The sequence below is a fragment of the Zonotrichia albicollis genome, chromosome 6 (genome assembly GCF_047830755.1).
Source record: "Zonotrichia albicollis isolate bZonAlb1 chromosome 6, bZonAlb1.hap1, whole genome shotgun sequence".
Taxonomy (NCBI): domain Eukaryota; kingdom Metazoa; phylum Chordata; class Aves; order Passeriformes; family Passerellidae; genus Zonotrichia; species Zonotrichia albicollis.
In genome coordinates this window covers 62,171,504-62,198,952 of record NC_133824.1, presented here as the reverse complement: position 1 = coordinate 62,198,952, position 27,449 = coordinate 62,171,504, and the positions used below count along the sequence as shown (strand labels likewise).

Here is a 27,449-nt window from a genome sequence, read left to right as displayed (position 1 = left end):
ACCCCATGTGGGAGGAAGTGGCTTTTGCAATCCTTTTCTGGGATTTGCTGGTGATGGGCAACACTTGGAGCAGCTGAATCTCTGCCTGAAGTCACCAAAACTCTGCTCTGAAAGGGTTGGTGTTTGAATTTCCAGCAGGCAATTTGCTGGTAAAGTAGATTTTACCAGGAAAAAAAGGAGAATATTATTATTATTATTATTATTATTATTATTATTATTATTATTATTATTATTATTATTATTATTATTATTATTATTATTATTATTATTATTATATTTTTATTATTTTTATTATTATATTATTATTACTTTTTATCAATAGTATCATTATTATAATATTTTATTATAATTATCATTATTATCCTTACCATTAATAATAATAATAATAATAATAATAATAATAATAATAATGGCAGATAAAGCCCTTTTTCCCCTCAAAAGTGTCTCCAATCTGTACAGTAAGATCAGCCTCACAGCTGCCCTCCTGTGCTAACCCACTCCCATCAGAGGAGCTCAGAAAAGAACTTTTTAGGTTCTTTTTTCAATTAATTAAATGAATTCATGTCCAATTTAATGATTATAAAATTAAAAAGAATTTTAATTGAATTAAAAGAATTATAATAATTAAATTTAAATAAAATAATTATCGTAATTAAAATAAAAATAATGTTAAAATTTTAATTATTATTAAAATAAAAAAAAAAAATAATGTTCAATTTTCTGGTGCAAACTGCCCACAATTGTCTGTGCTACCCAGCAGCTGTTATTAAATCCTCAATGCTTTGTCCCTGAGGCCACAGAATTCTGCAGGACACTCCACCCCCCCTGTGCTCAGGGAAAATGGGAAATGTCCCTGGCTCATCCCTGCCTGCCTCCAAGGGAACAGCCCCAGCCATCACTCAGGGCAGGAATTTTGGAGCTCCCCTCCCTTCCCATCTCCCATCTCCTGCTCCCAAAACCTCTTTCCCTGGATTGCTCAAAGCTCAGCTCCTTCTGCATCATCAGCACTCCAAGGAAGAAACCCAAAGGCACTGATGGGGTTTGCGATCAGTGCTGATTTCCCAGCTGGAAATGAAATGAAAAGTGATTGTTTGTATCCATCTTCTGATTTCTGCTTGATAAAAAACACAGCCAGTGATCAGACAGAGTATCTGAATTGCACATCTGAATTGACTTGGCTTTGGTAATCCTCTTGAAGCTTCTTTTTCTGTGAAATACTCTACATTGAGGCTGAAGGCTCTGAATATGGTTCTCAATCTCTGCCAAAGCCTTTAATTCCACATCAGGGGTTTATCCTGCTGTTCCAGCAGGGTTTATCCTGCTGTTCCATTGCCTCCATGCCATCCTGAGGGCTGCAAATTCAAATTCAAACCCAAATTCAGTGGCATCAGAGCCACCGTGCCCGTGGCTTGTCAGCCCCCTCAGAGGAGGCAGCACTGTGAGCACAGCCAGGGCAAATCCAGGAGGAAAATCCCAGCAAAGAGAGATCCCAGCACAGAGAGAGATCCCAGCACAGGGAGATCCCAGCACAGGGAGAGAGATCCCAGCACAGAGAGATCCCAGCACAGAGAGATCCCAGCACAGAAGGATCCCAGCACAGAGGGATTGGGCCCAGCACAGAGGGATTGGGCCCAGCACAGAGGGATCCCAGCACAGAGGGATCCCAGCACAGAGAGATCCCAGCACAGAGGGATCCCAGCACAGAGGGATCCCAGCACAGAGAGATCCCAGCACAGAGGGATCCCAGCACAGAGGGATCCCAACACACAGAGGGATCCCAGCACAGAGAGATCCCAGCAGAGAGAGAGATCCCAGCTCAGAGAGATCCCAGCACAGAGAGATCCCAGCACAGAGAGATCCCAGCACACAGAGGGATCCCAGCACAGAGAGATCCCAGCACAGAGAGATCCCAGCACAGAGAGAGATCCCAGCACAGAGAGATCCCAGCACAGAGAGATCCCAGCACAGAGAGATCCCAGCACACAGAGAGATCCCAGCACAGAGAGATCCCAGCACACAGAGGGATCCCAGCACAGACAGAGATCCCAGCACAGAGGGATCCCAGCACACAGAGGGATCCCAGCACACAGAGGGATCCCAGCACAGAGAGAGATCCCAGCACAGAGAGAGATCCCAGCACAGAGAGAGATCCCAGCACAGGGAGATCCCAGCACAGAGAGATCCCAGCACACAGAGAGATCCCAGCACAGGGAGATCCCAGCACAGAGGGATCCCAGCACAGAGAGATCCCAGCACACAGAGGGATCCCAGCACAGACAGAGATCCCAGCACAGAGGGATCCCAGCACACAGAGGGATCCCAGCACACAGAGGGATCCCAGCACACAGAGGGATCCCAGCACAGAGAGATCCCAGCACAGAGAGAGATCCCAGCACAGAGGGATCCCAGCACAGAGAGATCCCAGCACAGAGAGATCCCAGCACAGAGAGGGATCCCAGCACAGGGAGAGATCCCAGCACAGAGAGATCCCAGCACAGAGAGATCCCAGCACAGAGGGATCCCAGCACAGAGAGATCCCAGCAGAGAGGGATCCCAGCACAGAGAGATCCCAGCACAGGGAGGGATCCCAGCACAGAGAGAGATTCCAGCACAGAGGGATCCCAGCACAGAGAGATCCCAGCACACAGAGAGAGATCCCAGCACAGAGAGATCCCAGCACAGAGGGATCCCAGCACAGGGAAGGATCCCAGCACAGAGAGATCCCAGCACACACAGAGAGATCCCAGCACAGAGGGATCCCAGCACAGAGAGATCCCAGCACAGAGGGATCCCAGCCTGCTGTGCCTGTGCTGCACAGCCTGCCATGGCTGCTCCTGCTCCATGGCCAAACCTTCCTCACCACAGAGTGGGCACAGAGTGGGCACAGCACGCTGCCTGGTGGCTGTGTGTCCCTCAGGAGCAGTGCCAGGGTTCCTGCCTGGTTCCTGCTGGGTTCCTGCTGGGTTCCTGCCTGGTTCCTGCTGGGTTCCTGCTGGGTTCCTGCTGGGTTCCTGCCGGGTTCCTGCCGGGTTCCTGCTGGGTTCCTGCTGGGTTCCTGCTGGGTTCCTGCAGGGTTCCTGCCTGGTTCCTGCCGGGTTCCTGCTGGGTTCCTGCCTGGTTCCTTCTGGGTTCCTGCTGGGTTCCTGCTGGGTTCCTGCCTGGTTCCTGCCTGGTTCCTTCTGGGTTCCTGCCGGGTTCCTGCTGGGTTCCTGCTGGGTTCCTGCTGGGTTCCTGCTGGGTTCCTGCCTGGTTCCTTCTGGGTTCCTGCCAGGTTCCTGCCGGGTTCCTGCCTGGTTCCTGCCGGGTTCCTGCCGGGTTCCTGCTGGGTTCCTGCCTGGTTCCTGCTGGGTTCCTGCTGGGTTCCTGCTGGGTTCCTGCTGGGTTCCTGCCGGGTTCCTGCCAGGTTCCTGCTGGGTTCCTGCTGGGTTCCTGCCTGGTTCCTGCTGGGTTCCTGCCGGGTTCCTGCCGGGTTCCTGCCGGGTCAGAGCTGGAAGCGGCGCTGTGCCTCGTCGGCGATGGCGGCGGCGATGGCCAGGGAGGAGGTGGCAGCAGGGGAGGGAGCGTTCCTGACGTGCAGGATCCTGCTGCCCACGGGCCCTGAGCCCCCATCAAACACAAAGTCATCCACCAGATTGCCCTCACTGTCCAGGGCCTGGGCTCTCACACCTGAGGGACCCCTGCAGAAACAAGGAGGAGCAGGAGGAAAATGTTCTGAGTCAGGGAAGGAATTCCTGTGGGGAGGTGGGAGACAGTGAGGAGGGCAGGGAGGGGAGACAAAGCATTTTGGGGGAATTTTAACACTCCAAAGGCAGAGTGGGGGTATCTGACAGTCATGGGATCATTGAGGTGGCCACACTGTGACCTTAAAGCCCACCCAGTGCCACCCCTGCCATGGCAGGGACGCCTCCCACTGTCCCAGGCTGCTCCAAGCCCTGTCCAGCCTGGTCTTGGGCACTGCCAGGGATCCAGGGGCAGCCACAGCTGCTCTGGCAATTCCAGCCCAGCCAGGAATTCCCAATTCCCAATCTCCCACCCAACCCTGCCCTGTCAGGCCGTTCCCCCTTGTCCTGCCCGTCCCTCTCCATCTTCCTGTGGGATCTCCTCAGGTACTGCAAGGCCACGGTGAGGCCACCCCAGAGCTTCTCTTCTCTTCTCCAGGCTGAACAATCCCAACATTCTCAGCCTTTCCTCCCAGCAGAGCTGCTCCAGATCATCCTGGTGCCTCCCCTGGAGTGAGGAGCTCCAGGACCTCCCTGTGCTGGGACCCCCAAGCTTCTGCATCACATTTTGGTGGAGGAAGGGACCAAACCCCTGACATGTTTTCTGCTTTTCAAACAGGAGATTTCCCAAGAGAATTGGCTTCCTTTACCTGAGAACATCATTGGTGGTGAGCTCAGGGATGAACCTCTGCAGCTGCCTGACCTGGGCACTGAGGGAGAAGGCTCTGTACAGCTCCCCCAGGCCGTAGGACACGTTCCTCAGCACCAGCTTCCACAGCCCACTGTGGACAAAAGGGAGAAACAGCTGCACTGAGGGAAAACCTGCCTCAAATGCACCAGCTGCAGCTGCAGGAGGCAGCAAATGCAACTGCAGGGCACAGCTCCCACTGCCAAAGTCAGGAACACATCATGCTCTGCGTTTGAGAAATGAACTTTTGTCCTTCTCTGCTCCACCAAACCTTGCTCACAGAGCTGTGGTGCTGAATGAATTCTGAATTCCAGTCCTGGAGGTGTCCCAGGACCTGATGGGCTTGGAGCAACCTGGGCAGGGACACCTCCCACTGTCCCAATGTCCATCCTGGTCTGGGCACTGCAGGGATCCAGGGGCAGCCACAGCTGCTCTGGCAATTCCCAATTCCCAATCTCCCATCCATCCCTGCCCTCTGGCACTGGGAGCCATTCCCTGGCTCCTGTCCCTCCATCCCTTGTCCCCAGCCCCTCTCCAGCTCTCCTGGAGCCCCTCCAGGCCCTGCCAGGGGCTCTCAGGTCCCCCTGGATCCTTCCCTTCTCCATGTGAGCATTCCCAGTTATCCTGTTTCCCCAGCAGAGGTGCATTTTTGAACCATTTTGGATCCTGGGAGGTAACTCCTGCACAGAATTCCTGGAATTGCCTCACCCTTGGATCCAATTCCCCTTTTCCCAGCTCTCCCAGTGCCCATCCTTCCTGGTTTTCAGCTCTTTCCTGTGGAACAGCTCCTTGATCCTGTGGGTTTAATCAAACCCCAGCTGTTTTTCCCCCTAAAATGTGAGGATTTGATCAATTCCTGAACCTGGATGGCACCAACAGCAACAACTTCTGTCCCTTCAGGCCCTGCCAGGGGCTCTGAGCTCTCCCTGGAGCCTTCTCCTCTCCAGGGATGAACATTCCCAGCTCTCTCCCTGGAGCTTTCTCCTCTCCAGGGATGAACATTCCCAGCTCTCCCTGGAGCTTTCTCCTCTCCAGGGATGAACATTCCCAGCTCTCCCTGGAGCTTTCTCCTCTCCAGGGATGAACATTCCCAGCTCTCCCTGGAGCTTTCTCCTCTCCAGGGATGAACATTCCCAGCTCTCCCTGGAGCTTTCTCCTTCTCCAGGATGAACATTCCCAGCTCTCCCTGGAGCTTTCTCCTTCTCCAGGATGAACATTCCCAGCTCTCCCTGGAGCTTTCTCCTCCTCTCCAGGGATGAACATTCCCAGCTCTCCCTGGAGCTTTCTCCTTCTCCAGGATGAACATTCCCAGCTCTCCCTGGAGCTTTCTCCTCTCCAGGGATGAACATTCCCAGCTCTCCCTGGAGCTTTCTCCTTCTCCAGGATTGAACATTCCCAGCTCTCCCTGGAGCTTTCTCCTCTCCAGGGATGAACATTCCCAGCTCTCCCTGGAGCTTTCTCCTCTCCAGGGATGAACATTCCCAGCTCTCCCTGGAGCTTTCTCCTTCTCCAGGATTGAACATTCCCAGCTCTCCCTGGAGCTTTCTCCTTCTCCAGGGATGAACATTCCCAGCTCTCCCTGGAGCTTTCTCCTTCTCCAGGATTGAACATTCCCAGCTCTCCCTGGAGCTTTCTCCTTCTCCAGGGATGAACATTCCCAGCTCTCCCTGGAGCTTTCTCCTTCTCCAGGATTGAACATTCCCAGCTCTCCCTGGAGCTTTCTCCTTCTCCAGGGATGAACATTCCCAGCTCTCCCTGGAGCTTTCTCCTTCTCCAGGGATGAACATTCCCAGCTCTCCCTGGAGCTTTCTCCTTCTCCAGGATTGAACATTCCCAGCTCTCCCTGGAGCTTTCTCCTTCTCCAGGGATGAACATTCCCAGCTCTCCCTGGAGCTTTCTCCTTCTCCAGGGATGAACATTCCCAGCTCTCTCCCTGGAGCTTTCTCCTTCTCCAGGGATGAACATTCCCAGCTCTCCCTGGAGCTTTCTCCTCTCCAGGGATGAACATTCCCAGCTCTCCCTGGAGCTTTCTCCTCTCCAGGGATGAACATTCCCAGCTCTCCCTGGAGCTTTCTCCTCTCCAGGGATGAACATTCCCAGCTCTCCCTGGAGCTTTCTCCTCTCCAGGGATGAACATTCCCAGCTCTCCCTGGAGCTTTCTCCTCTCCAGGGATGAACATTCCCAGCTCTCCCTGGAGCTTTCTCCTCTCCAGGGATGAACATTCCCAGCTCTCCCTGGAGCTTTCTCCTCTCCAGGGATGAACATTCCCAGCTCTCCCTGGAGCTTTCTCCTCTCCAGGGATGAACATTCCCAGCTCTCCCTGGAGCTTTCTCCTCTCCAGGGATGAACATTCCCAGCTCTCCCTGGAGCTTTCTCCTCTCCAGGGATGAACATTCCCAGCTCTCCCTGGAGCTTTCTCCTTCTCCAGGATGAACATTCCCAGCTCTCCCTGGAGCTTTCTCCTCTCCAGGGATGAACATTCCCAGCTCTCCCTGGAGCTTTCTCCTTCTCCAGGATGAACATTCCCAGCTCTCCCTGGAGCTTTCTCCTTCTCCAGGATGAACATTCCCAGCTCTCCCTGGAGCTTTCTCCTCCTCTCCAGGGATGAACATTCCCAGCTCTCTCCCTGGAGCTTTCTCCTCCTCTCCAGGGATGAACATTCCCAGCTCTCCCTGGAGCTTTCTCCTTCTCCAGGATGAACATTCCCAGCTCTCCCTGGAGCTTTCTCCTCCTCTCCAGGCTGAACATTCCCAGCTCTCCCTGGAGCTTTCTCCTCTCCAGGGATGAACATTCCCAGCTCTCTCCCTGGAGCTTTCTCCTCTCCAGGGATGAACATTCCCAGCTCTCCCTGGAGCTTTCTCCTCCTCTCCAGGGATGAACATTCCCAGCTCTCCCTGGAGCTTTCTCCTTCTCCAGGATGAACATTCCCAGCTCTCCCTGGAGCTTTCTCCTCTCCAGGATGAACATTCCCAGCTCTCCCTGGAGCTTTCTCCTCCTCTCCAGGCTGAACATTCCCAGCTCTCCCTGGAGCTTTCTCCTCTCCAGGGATGAACATTCCCAGCTCTCTCCCTGGAGCTTTCTCCTCTCCAGGGATGAACATTCCCAGCTCTCCCTGGAGCTTTCTCCTCCTCTCCAGGGATGAACATTCCCAGCTCTCCCTGGAGCTTTCTCCTTCTCCAGGATGAACATTCCCAGCTCTCCCTGGAGCTTTCTCCTCTCCAGGATGAACATTCCCAGCTCTCCCTGGAGCTTTCTCCTCTCCAGGATGAACATTCCCAGCTCTCTCCCTGGAGCTTTCTCCTCCTCTCCAGGATGAACATTCCCAGCTCTCTCCCTGGAGCTTTCTCCTCCTCTCCAGGATGAACATTCCCAGCTCTCTCCCTGGAGCTTTCTCCTCCTCTCCAGGATGAACATTCCCAGCTCTCTCCCTGGAGCTTTCTCCTCCTCTCCAGGATGAACATTCCCAGCTCTCCCTGGAGCTTTCTCCTCCTCTCCAGGATGAACATTCCCAGCTCTCTCCCTGGAGCTTTCTCCTCCTCTCCAGGGATGAACATTCCCAGCTCTCTCCCTGGAGCTTTCTCCTCCTCTCCAGGGATGAACATTCCCAGCTCTCTCCCTGGAGCTTTCTCCTCCTCTCCAGGGATGAACATTCCCAGCTCTCTCCCTGGAGCTTTCTCCTCTCCAGGGATGAACATTCCCAGCTCTCTCCCTGGAGCTTTCTCCTTCTCCAGGGATGAACATTCCCAGCTCTCTCCCTGGAGCTTTCTCCTTCTCCAGGGATGAACATTCCCAGCTCTCCCTGGAGCTTTCTCCTTCTCCAGGGATGAACATTCCCAGCTCTCTCCCTGGAGCTTTCTCCTTCTCCAGGGATGAACATTCCCAGCTCTCTCCCTGGAGCTTTCTCCTTCTCCAGGGATGAACATTCCCAGCTCTCCCTGGAGCTTTCTCCTTCTCCAGGGATGAACATTCCCAGCTCTCCCTGGAGCTTTCTCCTCTCCAGGGATGAACATTCCCAGCTCTCTCCCTGGAGCTTTCTCCTCTCCAGGGATGAACATTCCCAGCTCTCCCTGGAGCTTTCTCCTCCTCTCCAGGGATGAACATTCCCAGCTCTCCCTGGAGCTTTCTCCTCCTCTCCAGGGATGAACATTCCCAGCTCTCCCTGGAGCTTTCTCCTCTCCAGGGATGAACATTCCCAGCTCTCCCTGGAGCTTTCTCCTCTCCAGGGATGAACATTCCCAGCTCTCCCTGGAGCTTTCTCCTCTCCAGGGAACACTCCCAGCTCTCCCTGGAGCTTTCTCCTTCTCCAGATGAACATTCCCAGCTCTCCCTGGAGCTTTCTCCTTCTCCAGGATGAACATTCCCAGCTCTCCCTGGAGCTTTCTCCTCTCCAGGGATGAACATTCCCAGCTCTCCCTGGAGCTTTCTCCTTCTCCAGGGATGAACATTCCCAGCTCTGCCTGGAGCTTTCTCCTTCTCCAGGGATGAACATTCCCAGCTCTGCCTGGAGCTTTCTCCTCTCCAGGGATGAACATTCCCAGCTCTCTCCCTGGAGCTTTCTCCTCCTCTCCAGGGATGAACATTCCCAGCTCTCTCCCTGGAGCTTTCTCCTCCTCTCCAGGGATGAACATTCCCAGCTCTCCCTGGAGCTTTCTCCTTCTCCAGGATGAACATTCCCAGCTCTCCCTGGAGCTTTCTCCTTCTCCAGGATGAACATTCCCAGCTCTCCCTGGAGCTTTCTCCTTCTCCAGGATGAACATTCCCAGCTCTCCCTGGAGCTTTCTCCTTCTCCAGGATGAACATTCCCAGCTCTCCCTGGAGCTTTCTCCTCTCCAGGGATGAACATTCCCAGCTCTCCCTGGAGCTTTCTCCTTCTCCAGGATGAACATTCCCAGCTCTCCCTGGAGCTTTCTCCTTCTCCAGGATGAACATTCCCAGCTCTCCCTGGAGCTTTCTCCTTCTCCAGGGGAACATTCCCAGCTCTCCCTGGAGCTTTCTCCTCTCCAGGGATGAACATTCCCAGCTCTCTCCCTGGAGCTTTCTCCTCTCCAGGGATGAACATTCCCAGCTCTCTCCCTGGAGCTTTCTCCTCTCCAGGGATGAACATTCCCAGCTCTCTCCCTGGAGCTTTCTCCTCTCCAGGGATGAACATTCCCAGCTCTCTCCCTGGAGCTTTCTCCTTCTCCAGGGATGAACATTCCCAGCTCTCCCTGGAGCTTTCTCCTTCTCCAGGGATGAACATTCCCAGCTCTCCCTGGAGCTTTCTCCTCTCCAGATGAACATTCCCAGCTCTCCCTGGAGCTTTCTCCTCTCCAGGGAACACTCCCATCTCTCTCTCCCAGCCCTTCTCTCCCCCAGCACCCTGGGCAGGTATTTCCTGATGCTGTCTGGGTTGATTAAGTTATCTCAGTGCAGCAGCCACACTCCCAGCCTGGCTGAGACATGTCCTGGCACAAAACCCAATTTTGAGACCACTCAAAGCCAAATGCCTTGGGGAAGTTCACCCTCATCAGCACAAACACCCCAGAAAGGTGGGAAAAGCAGGATTTGGGCAGGAAGGGGCTGCCATGGTCACACCTCCCCAAGAGCAGACACAAACACAAACACAAGGCACCATTACCTGTAGGTGACAGCATCCAGGAAGTCCCCAGGGCTGAAGTCCAGGGGTTTGTAGCCCTCTCTCTTAAAGGCCAGCACTGCATTAGGGCCAAGCCAGACACTGCCATCCATCCTGGGAGTGAAATGGAAGCCCAGGAATGGGAACCGAGGGTTGGGCACCTGCAATGGCACAGCAGTGAAATTCCCCATCTGGTTTCCCAGCACAGCAACAAAACTCGGAGTCACACGAGCTCAGCACTGGCTCTGAGCTGGTTAATTGTTGCTGGTTAATTGTGCAGCTGTGGCATGGCGTTAATTAAAGGTAAAGCTGAGTTTTAGGGGAAAGGAAAACAAATAACAGGGAGGGAAAAAAATCCACATGATTTCTCAGGATATAAATCAACAACACCCTGATGAGATTCACCAGCAGCAACAAAAAATACAAAATATCAGAAACCCTTACTGTGTGTACAAAGCAGCCTGAACTTAGCAGGTTAATGCTAATAATAATGCTAATAGTGCTAATAATGCTAATAATAATAAATAAATAAAATAATATAATAGATAATAATAATAAATAATAATAGATAATAATAATAAATAAATAATAATAAATAATAATAATAAATAATAAATAAATAATAAATAATAATAGTAATAATAAATAATAAATAATAATAGATAATAATAATAAATAAATAAAATAATATAATAAAAAATAAATAAATAAAATAAAATAATAATAAATAATAATGCTATATAAATAATAAACCAAATAAATGGGGTTTTTTTTGTTCCACTTCCTCCCTCCCATCCCAAGACAGGGTCCTGAATCATTCCCAGGTGAGATCAGACAAACAGCAATGCCCAGCATTCCAGCTTTCCCAAAGATCCAAAGCCAATCTCCTATTCAGAAAATCAGTATTTAAATGGGCAGAATTGGCCAAAATGCTGCCCTAGCAATTCTCTCCACTTGCTGTGTAATTCATTTTCTGTCTGGGATTGCTGCTCTTCATCCCATTATTTGTCTGGTTTAGGTGTGGAAAGGTTGTTTTCTTTTCTCCCACACCTATTTTTAATGACAAATTCAGCTAATTCAAAAATGAGGTTGAGAGGAGAATGCCTAAAGCTGAGTGTTGGGTATTGGCACAAAAGATGAAAATCCTTTATCAATAATTTATCCCAGAATCCCTGGGGTTGGGAAAACCTCCAGTGCCACCTGGGAATTTCCTGAGGGTGCATTCAACACTTTTTATTAACACAGATTATCAATAAAGAGATTAAACAATCTGTGTTTATATAATTATAATTATAATTATAATTATATAAACACAGATTGTTTATATAATTATAATTATAATTATAATTATAATTATAATTATAATTATAATTATAATTATAAAATAGACTGTTATAATTATTAAATAATAAATAATAATTCACTGCCACCTCTCCCTCACTACAGATTCATTTTAGCACATATAGAAATAATTTACAGTTTTCTGGATGTGTGGCAATGTGATATTCCTTTTTTCTCTATTAAGTAAAAAAAAACCCCAAAAATAAATCCATAAATGAAACAACTGGCAATAACTTCCTATGTGGTACTTCCATGTTTTCTTCAATTAACAAAAAAAAAAAATGAACAAAAAATGAACAAAAGCCAAGTGTCCTGTCCCAAACCAACCCAACCTCCACCCACGTGTGTGCAGAAACAACCACAGAATTTTTCCTTTTTCCTGCATTTCAGCAGCTCTCAGGGCACACAGAGCAGGGGCACTCACTGGATAAATATTTCCTTTGACCAAATAAGATTTTTGTGGCTTGAGGAGCAGATAATCCCCCCGGAAAGGGACGATCCTGGGCTGGGGGCTGCAGCCGCTGAGCCGCGCCAGGCGGTCGGAGTGCAGCCCTGCGCAGGTCACGATGTGCCCGCACGACACCTCCTGCCCCTGGGGGAAAACACACAGAAAATTCAATTAATCAGTAAATAAATCAATAAAATTCAATCAATAATGTTTATTGGACTTATAGAAAAAAAACAGATCAAAATTCTGTTTATCGGCTAAGAAAAACAACCAGGACCCCCCCCCCCCCGGCATTTATTTAAATAAATAAAATTTATTTTAAAATTAAATTAATTAATATTTATTTAATATAATATTTAAATATTATAATAAATAAATATATTAAATATTTAAATATATTAATATATTTAAATATTAAATGAATTTCATATTAAATAAATAAAATTTATTTATCTAATAAATAAATGAATTCAGGGTCAGGACACCTCCTGCCCCTGGGGAAAAAAAACACCAAGAAAATTAAATTAATCAGTAAATAAATCAATAACATTTTATTATACATTAAAAAAAAACCAGATCAAAATTCTATTTATCGGCTAAGAAAAACACCCAGGAACCCCCCCCCCCCACGGCATTTATTTAAATAAATAAAATTTATTTTTAAAAATTAATATATATTTAAATATTCAAATATTAGATTAAATAAATATAGTAATATATTAAATATTAAATAAATTTAATATTAAATAAAATTTATTTAATAAATAAATGAATTCAGGGTCAGGACACCTCCTGCCCCTGGGGGACAAAATACACCAAAAAATTAAATTAATCAATAAATAAATCAATAAAATTCAAGCAATAACGTTTATTTTACTTATAGGAAAAAAACAGATCAAAATTCTGTTTATTGGCTAAGTAAAACACCCAGGAAAACCCCACAGGCATTTATCTAAATAAAATGTATTTTTAAAAATTTAAATAAATTAATATTTATTTAAATATTTAAATAGTATATTAAATGAATATATCAAATAAATAAATATATAAATATATTAAAATATTAAATGAATTTCATATTAAATAAATAAAATTTATTTATCTAATAAATGAATAAATGTAGGGGCAGGACACCTCCTGCCCCTTGGGGACAAAAAACACCAAGAAAATTAAATAAATAAATAAATAAATAAATAAATAAATAAATAAATAAAATGTATTTATCTAATAAATGAATAAATTTAGGGACACGACACCTCCAGCCCCTGGGGGACAAAAAACACCAAGAAAATTAAATTAATCAGTAAATAAATCAATAAAATTCAATCAATAACGTTTATTGGACTTATAGAAAAAAAAACACATCAAAATTCTGTTTATAGGCTAAGAAACACCCCCCTGGCATTTATTTAAACAAATAAAATTTATTTTTAAAATGAATATTTATTTAAATATTTAAATGTTTATATATTATATTAAATAAATACATATATTGAATAAATATATTAAATAAAGAAATATATTAATATACTTAAATATTAAATAAATAAAAATTATTTAATAAATAAATAAATGAATTTAGGGACAGGAGACCTCCTGCCCCTGTGAACAAAACACACCAAAAAATTAATTAAATAAATCAATAAAATTCAATCAATAACATTTATTGGACTTATATTAAAAAAAACACATCAAAATTCTGTTTATCGGCTAAGAAAAACACCCAGGAAACCCAACCCCCAGCATATATTTAAATAAATAAATTTTATTTATCTAATAAATAAATGAATTTAGGGACAGGACACCTCCTGCCCCTGGGGAATAAAAAACATCAAGAAAATTAAATTAATAAATAATAAATAAAATTCAATCAATAACATTTATTGGACTTATAGAAAAAAAAACAGATCAAAATTCTGTTTATCGGCTAAGAAAAACACCCAGGAAAACACCACAGGCATTTATCTAAATAAATAAAATTTATTTTAAAAAATTTAAATAAATATATTAAATATTTAAATATATTCATATATTTAAATACTAAACGAATTTCATATTAAATAAATAACATTATATTTAAATATTAAATGAATTTCATATTAAATAAATAAATTCAGGGTCAGGACACCTCCTGCCCCTGGGGGAAAAAACACCAAGAAAATTCAATTAATCAATACATAAATCAATAAAATTCAATCAATAACGTTTATTTGACTTATATTAAAAACCAGATCAAAATTCTATTTATCGGCTAAGAAAAACACCCAGGAAAACACCACAGGCATTTATCTAAATAAATAAAATTTATTAAAAAAAGTGTAATATTTATTTAAATCTTTAAATATTTCAATATTATATTAAATAAAGAAATAAATAAAATAAATATACTAAATAAATAAATATATTAATATACTTAAATAGTATATAAATATCATATTAAAGAAATAAAATTTATTTAATAAATAAATAAATTTAGGGACAAATTATCAATAAATCAATAAATAAAATTCAATCAATAACGTTTATTGGACTTATATTAAAAAACAGATCAATATTCTGTTTATCGGCTAAGAAAAACACCCAGGACCCCCCCCCGCATTTATTTAAATAAATAAAATTTATTTTAAAAATTAAATAAATTTAATATTTATTTAAATATTTAAATATTATAATAAATATATTAATATAGTTAATATTAAATAAATTTCATTTTAAATAAATAAAATTTATTTAATAAATAAATAAATTTAGGGACAGGACACCTCCTGCCCCTGGGGAACAAAAAGTACCAAGTAAATAAAATAAATAAATAAATAAAATTCAATCAATAACGTTTATTTAATGTATAGGAAAAAAACACATCAAAATTCTGTTTATCGGCTAAGAAAAACACCCAGGAAAACACCACAGGCATTTATCTCAATGAATAAAATTTATCTTAAAAAATTTAAATAAATTAATATTTATTTAAATATTTAAATATTTAAATATTTAAATATTATATTAAATGAATATATCAAATAAATAAATATATTAATATATTAAAATATTAAATGAATTTCATATTAAATAAATAAAATTGATTTATCTAATAAATGAATAAATGTAGGGACAGGACACCTCCTGCCCCTGGGGAATAAAAAACATCAAGAAAATTAAATAAATAAATAAATAAATAAAACTCAATCAATAACATTTATTGGACTTGCATTAAAAAAACAGATCAAAATTCTGTTTATCGGCTAAGTAAAACACCCAGGAAAACCCACGGGCATTTATCTAAATAAATAAAATTTATTTAAAAATAAAATTGTAAATAAATTTAATATTTATTTAAATATGTAAATATTATATTAAATAAAGAAATAAATGAAATAAATATATTAAATAAAGAAATATATTAATATACCTAAATGTTAAATAAATTTAATATTAAATGAATAAAATTTATTTAATAAATAAATAAATTTAATGACAGGACACCTCCTGCCCCTGGGGGAAAAACACAGAAAATTCAATTAATCAGTAAATAAATCAATAAAATTCAATCAATAATGTTTATTGGACTTATAGAAAAAAAAACACATCAAAATTGTGTTTATCGGCTAAGAAAAACACCCAGGAAAACACCACAGGCATTTATCTAAATAAAATGTATTTTTAAAAATTTAAATAAATTAACATTTATTTAAATATTTAAATATTTAAATAGTATATTAAATGAATATATCAAATAAATAAATATATTAATATACTTAAATATTAAATAAATTTCATATTAAATAAATAAAATGTATTTAATAAATAAATAAATTTAGGGACAGGACACCTCCTGCCCCTGGGGACAAAATACACCAAAAAATTAAATTAATCAATAAATAAATCAATAAAATTCAATCAATAACGTTTATTAGACTTATAGAAAAAAAAAACAGATCAAAATTCTGTTTATCGGCTAAGAAACCCCCCCCAGCATTTATTTAAACAAATAAAATTTATTTTAAAATTAATATTTATTTAAATATTTAAATGTTTAAATATTATATTAAATAAAAATATTAAATAAAGAACTATATTAATATACTTAAATATGAAATAAATAAAAATTATTTAATAAATAAATAAAGGAATTTAGGGACAGGACACCTCCTGCCCCTGGGGACAAAATACACCAAAAAATTAAATTACTCAATAAATAAATCAATAAAATTCAATCAATAACATTTATTGGACTTATATTAAAAAACAGATCAAAATTCTGTTTATCAGCTAAGTAAAACACCCAGGAAAATCCACAGGTATTTATCTAAATAAATAAAATTTATTAAAAAAAGAGTAATATTTATTTAAATCTTTAAATATTTCAATATTATATTAAATAAAGAAATAAATTAAATAAATATATTAATATACTTAAATATTACATAAATAAAAATTATTTAATAAATAAATAAATGCATTTAGGGACAGGACACCTCCTGCCCCTGGGGAACAAAAAACACCAAGAAAATAAAATAAATAAATAAATAAAATTTATTAATTAAAAATTTAAAATTAAAAAATTAATTATTTATTTAAAAAAAACCCACATAAAATTCTATATAACTTCTAAAAAATGCCCAGGAAAACGCACAGGCACTTATTTAAACGAATAAAATTTATTTAACTTATTAAAAACTATTTACTTATAAAAAAAACCAAAAACGCATCACTAAAAAAAACACCCAGAAAAAAAACCCCACAGGCATTTATTTAAATAAATAAAAATTATTTAATTTATTTTTTTTTAAATTAACATATTTAAATAAGTTAAATAAGGATGTTCAATGATTTGACCCCACAGGGTGGGAACAGCTATAAATGTGTGGAGAACTGCTAAATATTAAACACCTTTACCATCTAAATAAAGAAATAAATAAAAATCAAAAATTATTATCTATTTATTTAGCTTAGTACCTGCTTTTAAAAATTATTTTTTTTTCCAACTGAAAAATATTTGCATGGAAAAACCCCAGTATTTGGTGTAAAAAAATTCCAGTATTTGGTGTAAAAAAACCCCAGTATTTGGAGGAAAAAATTTTAACAGATTTTGGAAGCTGCTTTTTAATGAAAGTGCAAAAAATATGAGAAAAAAAGCAGCAGAATTAAATTACAAATGAGCAGAGGGGCTGTGGAGGTGTTTTTGTGGCAGAAATTCCCTCCTGAAGGGGAAGGGGTACAAGCACAGCTCTGAGGAGAAAATCATAATAAAATGAGAATAAAATGATAATAAAATGAGAATAAAATGGTGCCAAAAGCCTCCTTATCACTTTGTGGATGCCAGAGCCCAAAAGCAAACATGAAAATTGGTGTTTGTCAGCAGATGGACGAGTCATAAAAGAGTTCCTGGAAGTGTCAGCATCAGATTGTGCAAATAAAGCAGATAAGGGATGCTAAATGTCAGTTATAGTTTAATATTTTACATCATTATCATTATTATTATTAATTATTTATTTGAACACCCTCATTGTTAATAACTGGTTGCAGTTGTTTTATCAAATTGGTCATGTTGCTGAACAGCAAATCCTTAATTTTATTTTTTTAAAATTATTAATTCACAAGAAAAATAAATCTGAAAAGGAGAAGGAATGAGAACTTCTTTTCCAGCCTTACCTTTTTGCTCCTGACAATGACTGGGTATTTCAGCCCTGAAATGGAATTACAAGAGAGGGAATTACTGCAACAGGCACCAGAGAGCTGACAGAACAGGAAGGAATTCTCCTCTGGAATATCTTCCAAGCTATGTAAGAACACCTCTGGTCACCATTAAATTGTTGGACATGTCTGGATTTATTAATTAATAGGGGCTTTATTCTTCCCTCTGTGTGCCAGCATAGATTTCAGGATAAGGAAAATCACTATCACGAGAATGAACATGCAAGATTCAGATAAATCTGATTTTAAGAGAGAACAACATTTCTCCATTTGACTCTCACTTGTTTCAGCTGAAGGGTCACCTGCCTGCAAAAAAACCCCAAGTGAGTTTGCTGAATGCTCTCACTAAGAAAATTTTTCATTTTTTCTCATCCCCAGGAGACAGAAAAATTCAGAAATGTTTAAATGTTTAAATTTGAACAAAATCTTTGCAGTAAATGGAGGGGGGGAAAAAAATAAAAATTGCAGCCTTACCATCTTCACTTTGTGCAGGACTTTCTCTGGCCATGTCCATGTCAGTGACCTCAAAGCCAGTGAGGATTGTGCCCCCTGCCTCCTGGAAATCCCTGGCATAGGACTGGGCCACTTGTTTGTAATCCACAATGCCAGTGTAGGGAGAGTCCAGGGCCATCAGTCCCTGGCAGGGTTGGAGACACAGAGGAAAAGTGAAAATTGGAATATTTGCATTGGGAATACCTGCAGGGCCATAGGAAGGGAGTGCTGCTGTCCCCACCATGTGCTCAGCTGGAGCTGGAACACTCCAAGGGTGTTTTAGGGAGCAGATCCAAAATGTTTACAGGGAAAATGAAAATATTATTTTCCAGAAAGTTTCTCTCTGTATAATCTACAGCCACTCCTGAGTGTCACAGCTGCCAGCTGAAACAGCACAGGGAATTCACATCCAGCTTCCCCTTCCAAACAAAGGCAGAATAATCAATAACAAATCTGTGTTCCACAAACTCCACACGTTCCTCCTGCTGGGAAAATAAACAGGCTGAGAAGTGCTACAATAACAACCTCACTGAAATGGGCCTGATCCAAAACCACTTTTATGGATGGGAAGGAACTTCCAGGCTCTTCTCAACTTGGAGCTCAAGGCCAGAAAAGCATTTGTTAAATTGTGTTAAATTGAATTTTAGAAATGGTTAAAATTTACTAAATGTGTTAAATTAAAAGATGTTTTCACCTGAGAAACAGCTCCTACAAGGTCAAGAGAAGGATGGCAAGCCCTTACCCTGCAGAAGGGCTCCTTCTCCTGGATCTCCTTGGCCCCGATGAGTTTCAGCCCTGGGACATTGTTCTGCAGCCCCCTCTCGTACAGAGCTCTGAGCCTGGGGATCTCATCCTGCTCCACAGCCACAATCAGCTGGGGAGGAACAAAGGCACAGCAGTGAGCAGAGCAGAGCAGGGCAAAGCTGGCATCAGGCACAGGCAGCAGGGAGTGAGTGAGCAATGAACCCAGGCGTGAAGAATGGTTGTGCCATTCACTGCACAGAATTCTGTTGCTGAGGAGGCATTAATATAGCACAGAGAATTAAAAAAGAAATGCTAAACTGTAGTTTGAGTTACAATCAATTGACAATATTTGCCAGAAGCAGACTGAGACTACAAGTCTTCGTGTGAGGGAAGAGAATTTGAATTTGAAGAACCACTGGGATGCTTTCAGAAGCAAAATGAACTGAACCCAAGATGTATGAAAATCCAAGAGCTTTGATAAGAGAGTGGGGACATGTTCTGACATGGCCTGAGTGGAATTGTACCAGTTTCATTTAACCAAGGACTCTGTCCACAGCTACCTGAGGAGATAAATGCAGACAGAATCCCCTGGGCCTGCACAGCCCAGGATCCTGCTCAGCTCTGGCACCTCCCAGGGAAAGCTCTCCAAGCCTGGGGCTGCTCCAGGGAAATCTGGGGAAGCTCTACCATCATCTCCCCTGGAATGAGCTGCCAGGGAGTGCCATGGAATTGTGGAATTATTGAGGTTGGAAAAGCTCTCTGAGAGCCCAACTGATCCCTCAGCACTGCCAGGGCCACCCCTGCCCCGTGTCCCCAAGTGCCACATCCACAGGGACTTTCAATCCCTCCAGGGATGGGGAGCCCAGCACTGCCAGGGCTGGACAAACCTTTCCATGAAGGAATTTCCCCAATAAATACCAAACCTAAAGCTTCACAGTGCAACCTGAGGCCCTTCCCTCTGCTCCTGTCCCTGTGTCCCCTCCTGGCAGGAGCTGTGCAGAGCCACAAGGGCCCTTGGGCCTCCTTTGCTCCAGGTGAGGCCTGCCCGGCTCCCTCAGGGATTGTGCAGGCCCTGCCCGGCTCCTCAGGGATTCTGCAGCCCCTTCCAGCTCCCTCAGGGATTCTGCAGGCCCTGCCCGGCTCCCTCAGGGATTCTGCAGCCCCTGCCCGGCTCCCTCAGGGATTCTGCAGGCCCTGCCCGGCTCCTCAGGGATTCTGCAGCCCCTGCCCAGCTCCTCAGGGATTCTCCAGCCCCTTCCAGCTCCCTCAGCCTCTCCTGGAGCTCCAGACCCTTCCCAGCTCCATTCCCTTCCCTGGACAGCTCCAGCCCCTGCTGTGGCTTTGCTGGGAGGAGCCCAGAGCTGTCCCCAGCACTGGAGGTGGCCCAGCAGTGCCAGCACAGGGGACAGGCCCTGCCCTGCTCCTGCTGCCACCCTGCAAAAATATAAACCATGATCATAAATCATCAACCAATCATCCACCAAATTTTAGGTTCTTGTAGCTCATAAAAAGCATGATACTGAAGATGTCAAGATGGTTGTCAAACACACCCAAGGACAAAAGTCTTAGTCCTGACCTTACTGTTGGTTTTTGCCAGGTATATACATGCAAGTATCTGTGCTCCAGTGGAGATGCACACCTTGGTACAAAATACAAATTCAGTTGCCCCAGGCTCCAGCTGAGCCCCTGGGGACAGCTCTGAGCAGGCTGTCCCCTCAGGGGTGCTGCTGCACAGAGCCACAGTGCCACCCTGTGCCCAGCCTGGCAGCACAGGCAGCATGGACAGCTCCGGGAAAAACCCTGGAATTCAAATTTATCCCTCAGGGCCACCCTGTGCCCAGCCTGGCAGCACAGGCAGAAAACCCTGGAATTCCAATTTATCCCTCAGGGCCACCCTGTGCCCAGCCTGGCAGCACAGGCAGAAAACCCTGGAATTCCAATTTATCCCTCAGTGCCACCCTGTGCCCAGCCTGGCAGCACAGACAGCTCCGAGAAAATCCTGGAATTCAAATTTATCCCTCAGGGCCACCCTGTGCCCAGCCTGGCAGCACAGGGAGCATGGACAGCTCCGAGAAAAACCCTGGAATTCAAATTTATCCCTCAGGGCCACCCTGTGCCCAGCCTGGCAGCACAGACAGCTCCGAGAAAATCCTGGAATTCAAATTTATCCCTCAGGGCCACCCTGTGCCCAGCCTGGCAGCACAGGCAGAAAACCCTGGAATTCCAATTTATCCCTCAGGGCCACCCTGTGCCCAGCCTGGCAGCACAGGCAGCATGGACAGCTCTGAGAAAAACCCTGGAATTCCAATTTATCCCTCAGGGCCTTGGGGTCAGGACAGAGAGACCTGTGGCAACAGCAGCTCAATGCCCAGGGAGAGGTGGAAAACCTGAAGTGAGTGTTAGGAACACTGGGAAATGGAGACAGAATTCTGTTTCCACTGAGCCTGACCACACCTGGCATGCTCTGCCCAGCCCTGGTGCTCACATTGCACCAAAGACACTGAATTAAAAATGGCTCAGAGCATGGAGACAGGGTGGGGAGATCATGAAAAACCTTCTTGAATTAAAAATGGCTCAGAGCATGGAGACAGGGCGGGGAGATCATGAAAAACCTTCTTGAATTAAAAATGGCTCAGAGCATGAAGACAGGGCGGGGAGATCATGAAAAACCTTCTTGAATTAAAAATGGCTCAGAGCATGAAGACAGGGTGGGGAGATCATGAAAAACCTCCTCTCAAACTGACAGGGATGATCTGGGGGCAGGAGGGGATTATGGACATTACACACATTTATGTACAAAATCATCTGTAACTCAGAGAGCGAGGAGAAAACCCACAAGCAAGGCCTGGCAGCACACACCACAGAGGCTCAGCCTGCAGGGTGAGGCAGGGACTCCCAGAGCTGCTGTACCTTGCCACACTGCTTGTAGGGAATGCCCTTCTGGTCACAGTATCTGTAGCACAGGGCTGCCCCCTGCACGCACAGCTTGGCCTTCAGGGAGCCAGGGGTGTAGTAAATCCCACTGTGGATCACACCACTGTTGTGGCCACTCTGGTGGTGGGCTGAGGAGAAAGGAAAACACATTGTTAGAACTCAGCTGTTCCCACTTAACCACTCCTGCTGTCAGAAACAGGAGTTAACTGAGGTTCTGCCTTAAATCAGCTTTATAAGACATGATGAGGTGAAAGGACAGCACAATTAATTCCTCCCCTGGCCTCAAAAGGGCACAGAAACCCTGACACAGCCAGCCCTGGTTAATGATAATCCATCACAGCCTGCACAGTGTTGGACCAACAGGGGAAAAAAACCCTAAAACAACAAATTTTTCCTTCAAGAACAAACCAATCAATCAAAACAGGCTGAAATTCAATTTTAAAATCCAATTTTTACAACGAAATGCATCTCTCAGGACCTCATCCAACATAGTATCTGTCCAATCCACAATTCCTTTGGACGTGCTGGCAGGCCTGGGAGGATTTTTGAGTATTTGTGAACTGGATTAGGTTGCTATTTCCTCTTTGCAAATAGATAAAATAGAGCTGAAAAATACCATAAATACTTTTACTGAAGTAATTTGGTCAGGTTCCTCTCCCTCTTTAAGGTGTGGATGCCCAAAGGTCCTTCCTGCTTGGCACTCCCACAGCTGTGTGTCTTGGGGATAAAATGTCATTTTTATCCCAGTATTTCCATAGGCTGATGGAGCTATTTCAGACAAGATTTTGGGCTCACAGGTCCTGTTTGGAGCTGCTGTTTCTCCCTTGGGATTCTGCCAGCTCCATGCAGGACCTGCCTGTGCCCTCCCACAAGCTGCACTATTCCTTATCCTGGTTATTCCCCCTCATCCTCTCTCCTGCCATTCCTGAGCTGCTGCAGCCCCAGCAGTCCCACTGCAGCTTGCACAGGAGATTTAAATTTAAAATTCCCAATGTGCAGCCCCAGCAGTCCCACTGCAGCTTGAACAGAAGTTTTAAATTTAAAATTCCCAATCTGCAGCCCCAGCAGTCCCACTGCAGCTTGAACACAAGTTTTAAATTTAAAATTCCCAATCTGCAGCCCCAGCAGTCACAGTGCACCTTGCACAGGAGTTTTAAACTCAAAATTCCCAATCTGCAGCCCCAGCAGTCACAGTGCACTTTGCACAGGAGATTTTAACTCAAAATTCCCAGTCTGCAGCCCCAGCAGTCCCACTGCAGCTTGCACAGGAGATTTAAATTTAAAATTCCCAATCTACAGCCCCAGCAGTCTCATTGCACCTTGCACAGGAGATTTTAACCCCAAATTCCCAATCTGCAGCCCCAGCAGTCACAGTGCACCTTGCACAGGAATTTTAAATTTAAAATTCCCAATCTGCAGCCCCAGCAGTCCCACTGCAGCTTCCACAGGAGTTTTAAACTCAAAATTCCCAATCTGCAGCCCCAGCAGTCCCACTGCACCTTGCACAGGAGATTTTAACTCAAAATTCCCAATCTGCAGCCCCAGCAGTCCCACTGCACTTTGCACAGGAGATTTTAACTCAAAATTCCCAATCTGCAGCCCCAGCAGTCCCACTGCACCTTGCACAGGAGATTTTAACTCAAAATTCCCAATCTGCAGCCCCAGCAGTCCCACTGCAGCTTGCACAGGAGTTTTAAATTAAAAATTCCCAATCTGCAGCCCCAGCAGTCACACTGCAGCTTGCACAGGAGATTTTAACTCAAAATTCCCAATCTGCAGCCCCAGCAGTCCCACTGCACCTTGCACAGGAGATTTTAACTCAAAATTCCCAATCTGCAACCCCAGCAGTCCCACTGCAGCTTGAACAGGAGTTTTAAATTTAAAATTCCCAATCTGCAGCCCCAGCAGTCCCACTGCAGCTTGAACAGGAGTTTTAAATTTAAAATTCCCAATCTGCAGCCCCAGCAGTCCCACTGCACCTTGCACAGGAGATTTTAACTCAAAATTCCCAATCTGCAGCCCCAGCAGTCCCACTGCAGCTTGAACAGGAGTTTTAAATTTAAAATTCCCAGTCTGCAGCCCCAGCAGTCACACTGCAGCTTGCACAGGAGATTTTAACTCAAAATTCCCAATCTGCAGCCCCAGCAGTCACAGTGCACCTGGCACAGGAGTTTTAAATTTAAAATTCCCAATCTGCAGCCCCAGTAGTCCCAGTGCACCTTGCACAGGAGTTTTAAACTCAAAATTCCCAATCTGCAGCCCCAGCAGAGAAGCACTGATGATGAAACTCTGCTGAGGGACAGTCCCTGGGAGAAGGGTGGAAGAAATCCCTGTTAGGGGAGAGCCTTGGCACTGACATGCAGTCTCAAGCTGCACCAAGGGAAATACAGGTTGGATATGAGGAAAAAGTTTTTTACAGAAAGGGTGACAAAGTTCTGGAATGGCTGCCCAGGGAGGTGGTGCAGTCCCCATCCCTGGGGGTGTTTAACAAAGCCTGGATGTGGCACTGGGTGCCAGGGTGAGCTGAGCTGTTGGGGCTGGGTGGGACTCCATGATCCTGAAGGTCTCTCCTAACTCAGGGATTCTGTGAGAGCCAGCACAGAATTCCAGGATGGTTTGGGATGGAAGGGACTTTAGAGATCACCACTAAAGAGATGACCCCATCCCACCCCTGCCACGCTCAGGGACACCTCCCACTATCCCAGGCTGCTCCAAGCCCTGTAAAACCTGGCCTGGAAATGGGAAATCCATCACCCATCAACACCAAGGGCAGCTGCTGTCCCCAGCCCCTGCTCCCTGCACACAGACACCCACGGGGAGCTGAGGCTGTGGCAGAGCATCCTCGGGTGTGGGATCTCAGCACCTCAGGACTGAGGTGTCACCGAGAGCACCCTTGGAGGGCTCGGGAGCCCTGGAATGTTCCAGAAGTGTCTGGTGGCTGGACTTTGATCCCACACAGGAGACGACACCTGTATGAGGATAGGAGGGTTTCACCGGGGTGAATGGTGAAGGGATTGGTTAATTAGAGAGTGAAACACAGGGTTTAGGATTTCTGTACAGGGGGGTTTAGAGAAGTAAGATGGAGGAATTGGGGCGTGTCCTGTCCTTCTTCTTCTTCTTCTTCTTCTTCTCCTCCATCTTCTGTGGTGATGGTGGCACTTTGGGATTGGTCATTACTGAAAGTGCACCGGACAATAAGAATAAAAAGGATTGGGGAAAAATGATAAATATTGTACACGTAACTTTGGGTATAAAGATAGGTGAGTGTGCTCATGGCTGGCTGCTGAGCAGAGCTCTGTCGGGCCGAAAGAAAATCTTTTAGATAAACAATTAATAAACATAAAGACCGAAAGAAGAACTGAAGCCTCTTCTCGTCCTTTGATACGCGGGCTGCCCCAAGGCCACCCCGGGCCTTTCCAGGCCATCCAAACAGCCAAAAACCGGACACTCGGGCACAGCCTCCCCTGGCTCCCGGTCCCTGTCCCGCTCCCTACCCGGCTCCTGCTCCTTCTCCAGCACGGCCAAGGCCAGCGAGGGGTGGCGCTGCAGCAGCTCCCGGGCCGCGGCCAGGCCCACGATCCCCGCACCCACCACGGCCACGTCGAACGAGCTGCGGGGACAGCGACAAGGGACGGTGTGAAAAACCCGTATTTTGTGATTGGCTTTTCGGAAATATTCAGATGAATGTTGTATGTGTTGTGTTAGAAAGTGATGCTGTGTTAATTCTCTTAAGCAGTGTGTTAAATATAGTTTTAAGTTATAACAAAATGTTAAAATAGAAACTGTGCTATGTAGGAAACTTTTTTTTAAAGAAAGGACTCACACCAGATAGCAGCCACAGGACACCTGAATATTTCAAAAAAAGAGAATTTATTGCTCCATTATCAGAAGAAATGAACTTCTTCCTGCCTCACTTGGGCAGAATGATGCCATTTAGGATCCAGAGGAAGAAGCTGACACTGCCCAGCCAGAATCCTGTGTTTGAATGGAATTTATGCACCATGGATGAGCTGTATGAATATGCAACAGGCTGGTGCTTTTAAGGGTTAATCCTCTGTTAACGTGGGGCCTTTTTCAGGCTTCTGTACCCAAACTGTCCATAACTCTTTGTCTCTATTGTCTCATATTGTCTTAAACCAAATTGCCCAAACTATTATTACTTTAATTGTATTACTATTTTTATAACAATTTTATTACTATTACACTTTTAAAATTTTAAAAACAAGTGTCTGGCGTTTTTTCACAAACAGGGAAGAGGAAAAGGGTGGGGATAGGGGAAAGGGGAAAGGACAGGGAAAAGGGATATAAAAGGAGATATAAGGAATAAAGGGGATATAGGGGAGAGGAAAACAAGATCGAGAAAAGGGGGTAGGGGTGATTAATAATGTAAAGGGGGAAAGGATAGAGATGGCAGATAAAGGATATAGGGGAAGTGGCTAAAGAGAATATAGGGGATAAAGGAGAGAGGAAAAGGGGATGGGGAAAGGTGATATAGCAAACATAGAGGATACAGGAGAGAGGGACAGGGAATGGGGGAAAGGATGGGGGAAAATGATATGGAAAGTGTGAAAAACGCCAATCACTTGTTTTTAAAATTTTAAAAGTTTAATAGTAATAAAATGTTACAAAAATAGGAATACAATTAGAGTAATAATAATTTGGACAATTTGGATGTCCAAATTGGGACAATATGAGGACAATATGAGGCAATAGAAACAAAGAGTTATAGGCAGTCTGGGTACCTTTTCTGGGCAGTATAAGCCTGAAAAAGGACCCATGTTAATAAAGGATTAACCCTTAAAAGCAACAGCCTGTTGCATATTCATACAGCTCATCCATGATGCATAAATTCCATTCAAACACAGGATTCTGGCTGGGCAGTGTCAGCTTCTTCCTCTGAATCCTCACAGCGTCTTCAGGCCTGAGCAAGGCAGAAAGAAGTTCATTTCTCCTGATAATGGAGCAATAAATTCTCTTTCTCTGAAACATTCAGGTGGCTGCTATCTTTGCGAGTCTTTTCTTTAAAAAAAAATCTTACATAGCATCGCTTCTATTTTGACATTTTGTAATAACTTAAAACTATTTTTAACACACTACTTGAAAGAATTAATACAGCATCACTTTCTAACACAACACATACAATATTCATTTGAATATTTGCGAAAAGCCAAACATAAACCAAGCATTTTTCACAGAAAGGAACAGGGGATGAGTAAAGGTAAGAAGAGAGGGGAAGGGGTGAGGGGAAGGCGGACAGGGACAAGGGAAGATACAGGGTTAGGGGACGGTGCCGGTGTGTGCGGGTGTGTGCCGGTGTGTGCCGGTGTGTGCCGGTGTGTGCCGGTGTGTGCGGGTGTGTGCCGGTGTGTGCGGGTGTGTGAGGGTGTGTGCCGGTGTGTGTGGGTGTGTGCGGGTGTGTGCCGGTGTGGGTGCGGGTGTGTGTGCGCGGGTGTGTGCCGGTGTGTGCGGGTGTGTGTGCCGGTGTGTGTGGGTGTGTGAGGGTGTGTGCCGGGTGTGTGTCCGTGTGTGCCGGGCCCGCCCCGCTGCCCCCCGGCCTCACCTTTGCCGCCGGCTCTGGAGCCGCCACAGCGCCGGGGCCCCGCCCGGACCCGCGCGGCCCCTCAGCGCCGCCGCCATCTTGGGGGCGGAGGGACCGCTGGGGCCGCCCGTTGTGTTCTCCTCCTCCCCTCCTCTTCTCCTCTCCTCCTCCTCCTCCTGCTGCTGCCCCTGCCCCTCCTCCTGCTGCCCCTGCCCTCCTGCTCCGCTCGGCCGGG

The 27,449-nt window shown here is 44.5% G+C and overlaps 1 protein-coding gene across 2 annotated transcripts; it reads right to left on the bottom strand.

Annotated features, from left to right (window-relative positions):
- Positions 1-1,244: 1,244 nt before the first annotated feature.
- Positions 1,245-27,370, bottom strand: L2HGDH (L-2-hydroxyglutarate dehydrogenase). 2 transcript variants are annotated; one of them, XM_074544115.1, is made up of 10 exons: positions 27,236-27,370; positions 25,170-25,285; positions 21,652-21,803; positions 18,740-18,871; positions 17,980-18,142; positions 17,464-17,498; positions 11,788-11,955; positions 10,026-10,183; positions 4,370-4,501; positions 1,245-3,677 (listed from the first exon to the last, which is right to left on the bottom strand). In XM_074544115.1, the coding sequence occupies exons 1-10, from the start codon at positions 27,310-27,312 to the stop codon at positions 3,482-3,484; spliced, it is 1,329 nt and encodes a 442-aa protein (XP_074400216.1). In that variant the 5' UTR covers positions 27,313-27,370; the 3' UTR covers positions 1,245-3,481. The 2 variants fall into 2 exon arrangements, with proteins under 2 accessions (XP_074400216.1, XP_074400217.1); XM_074544116.1 differs by lacking the exon at positions 18,740-18,871.
- Positions 27,371-27,449: the final 79 nt, after the last annotated feature.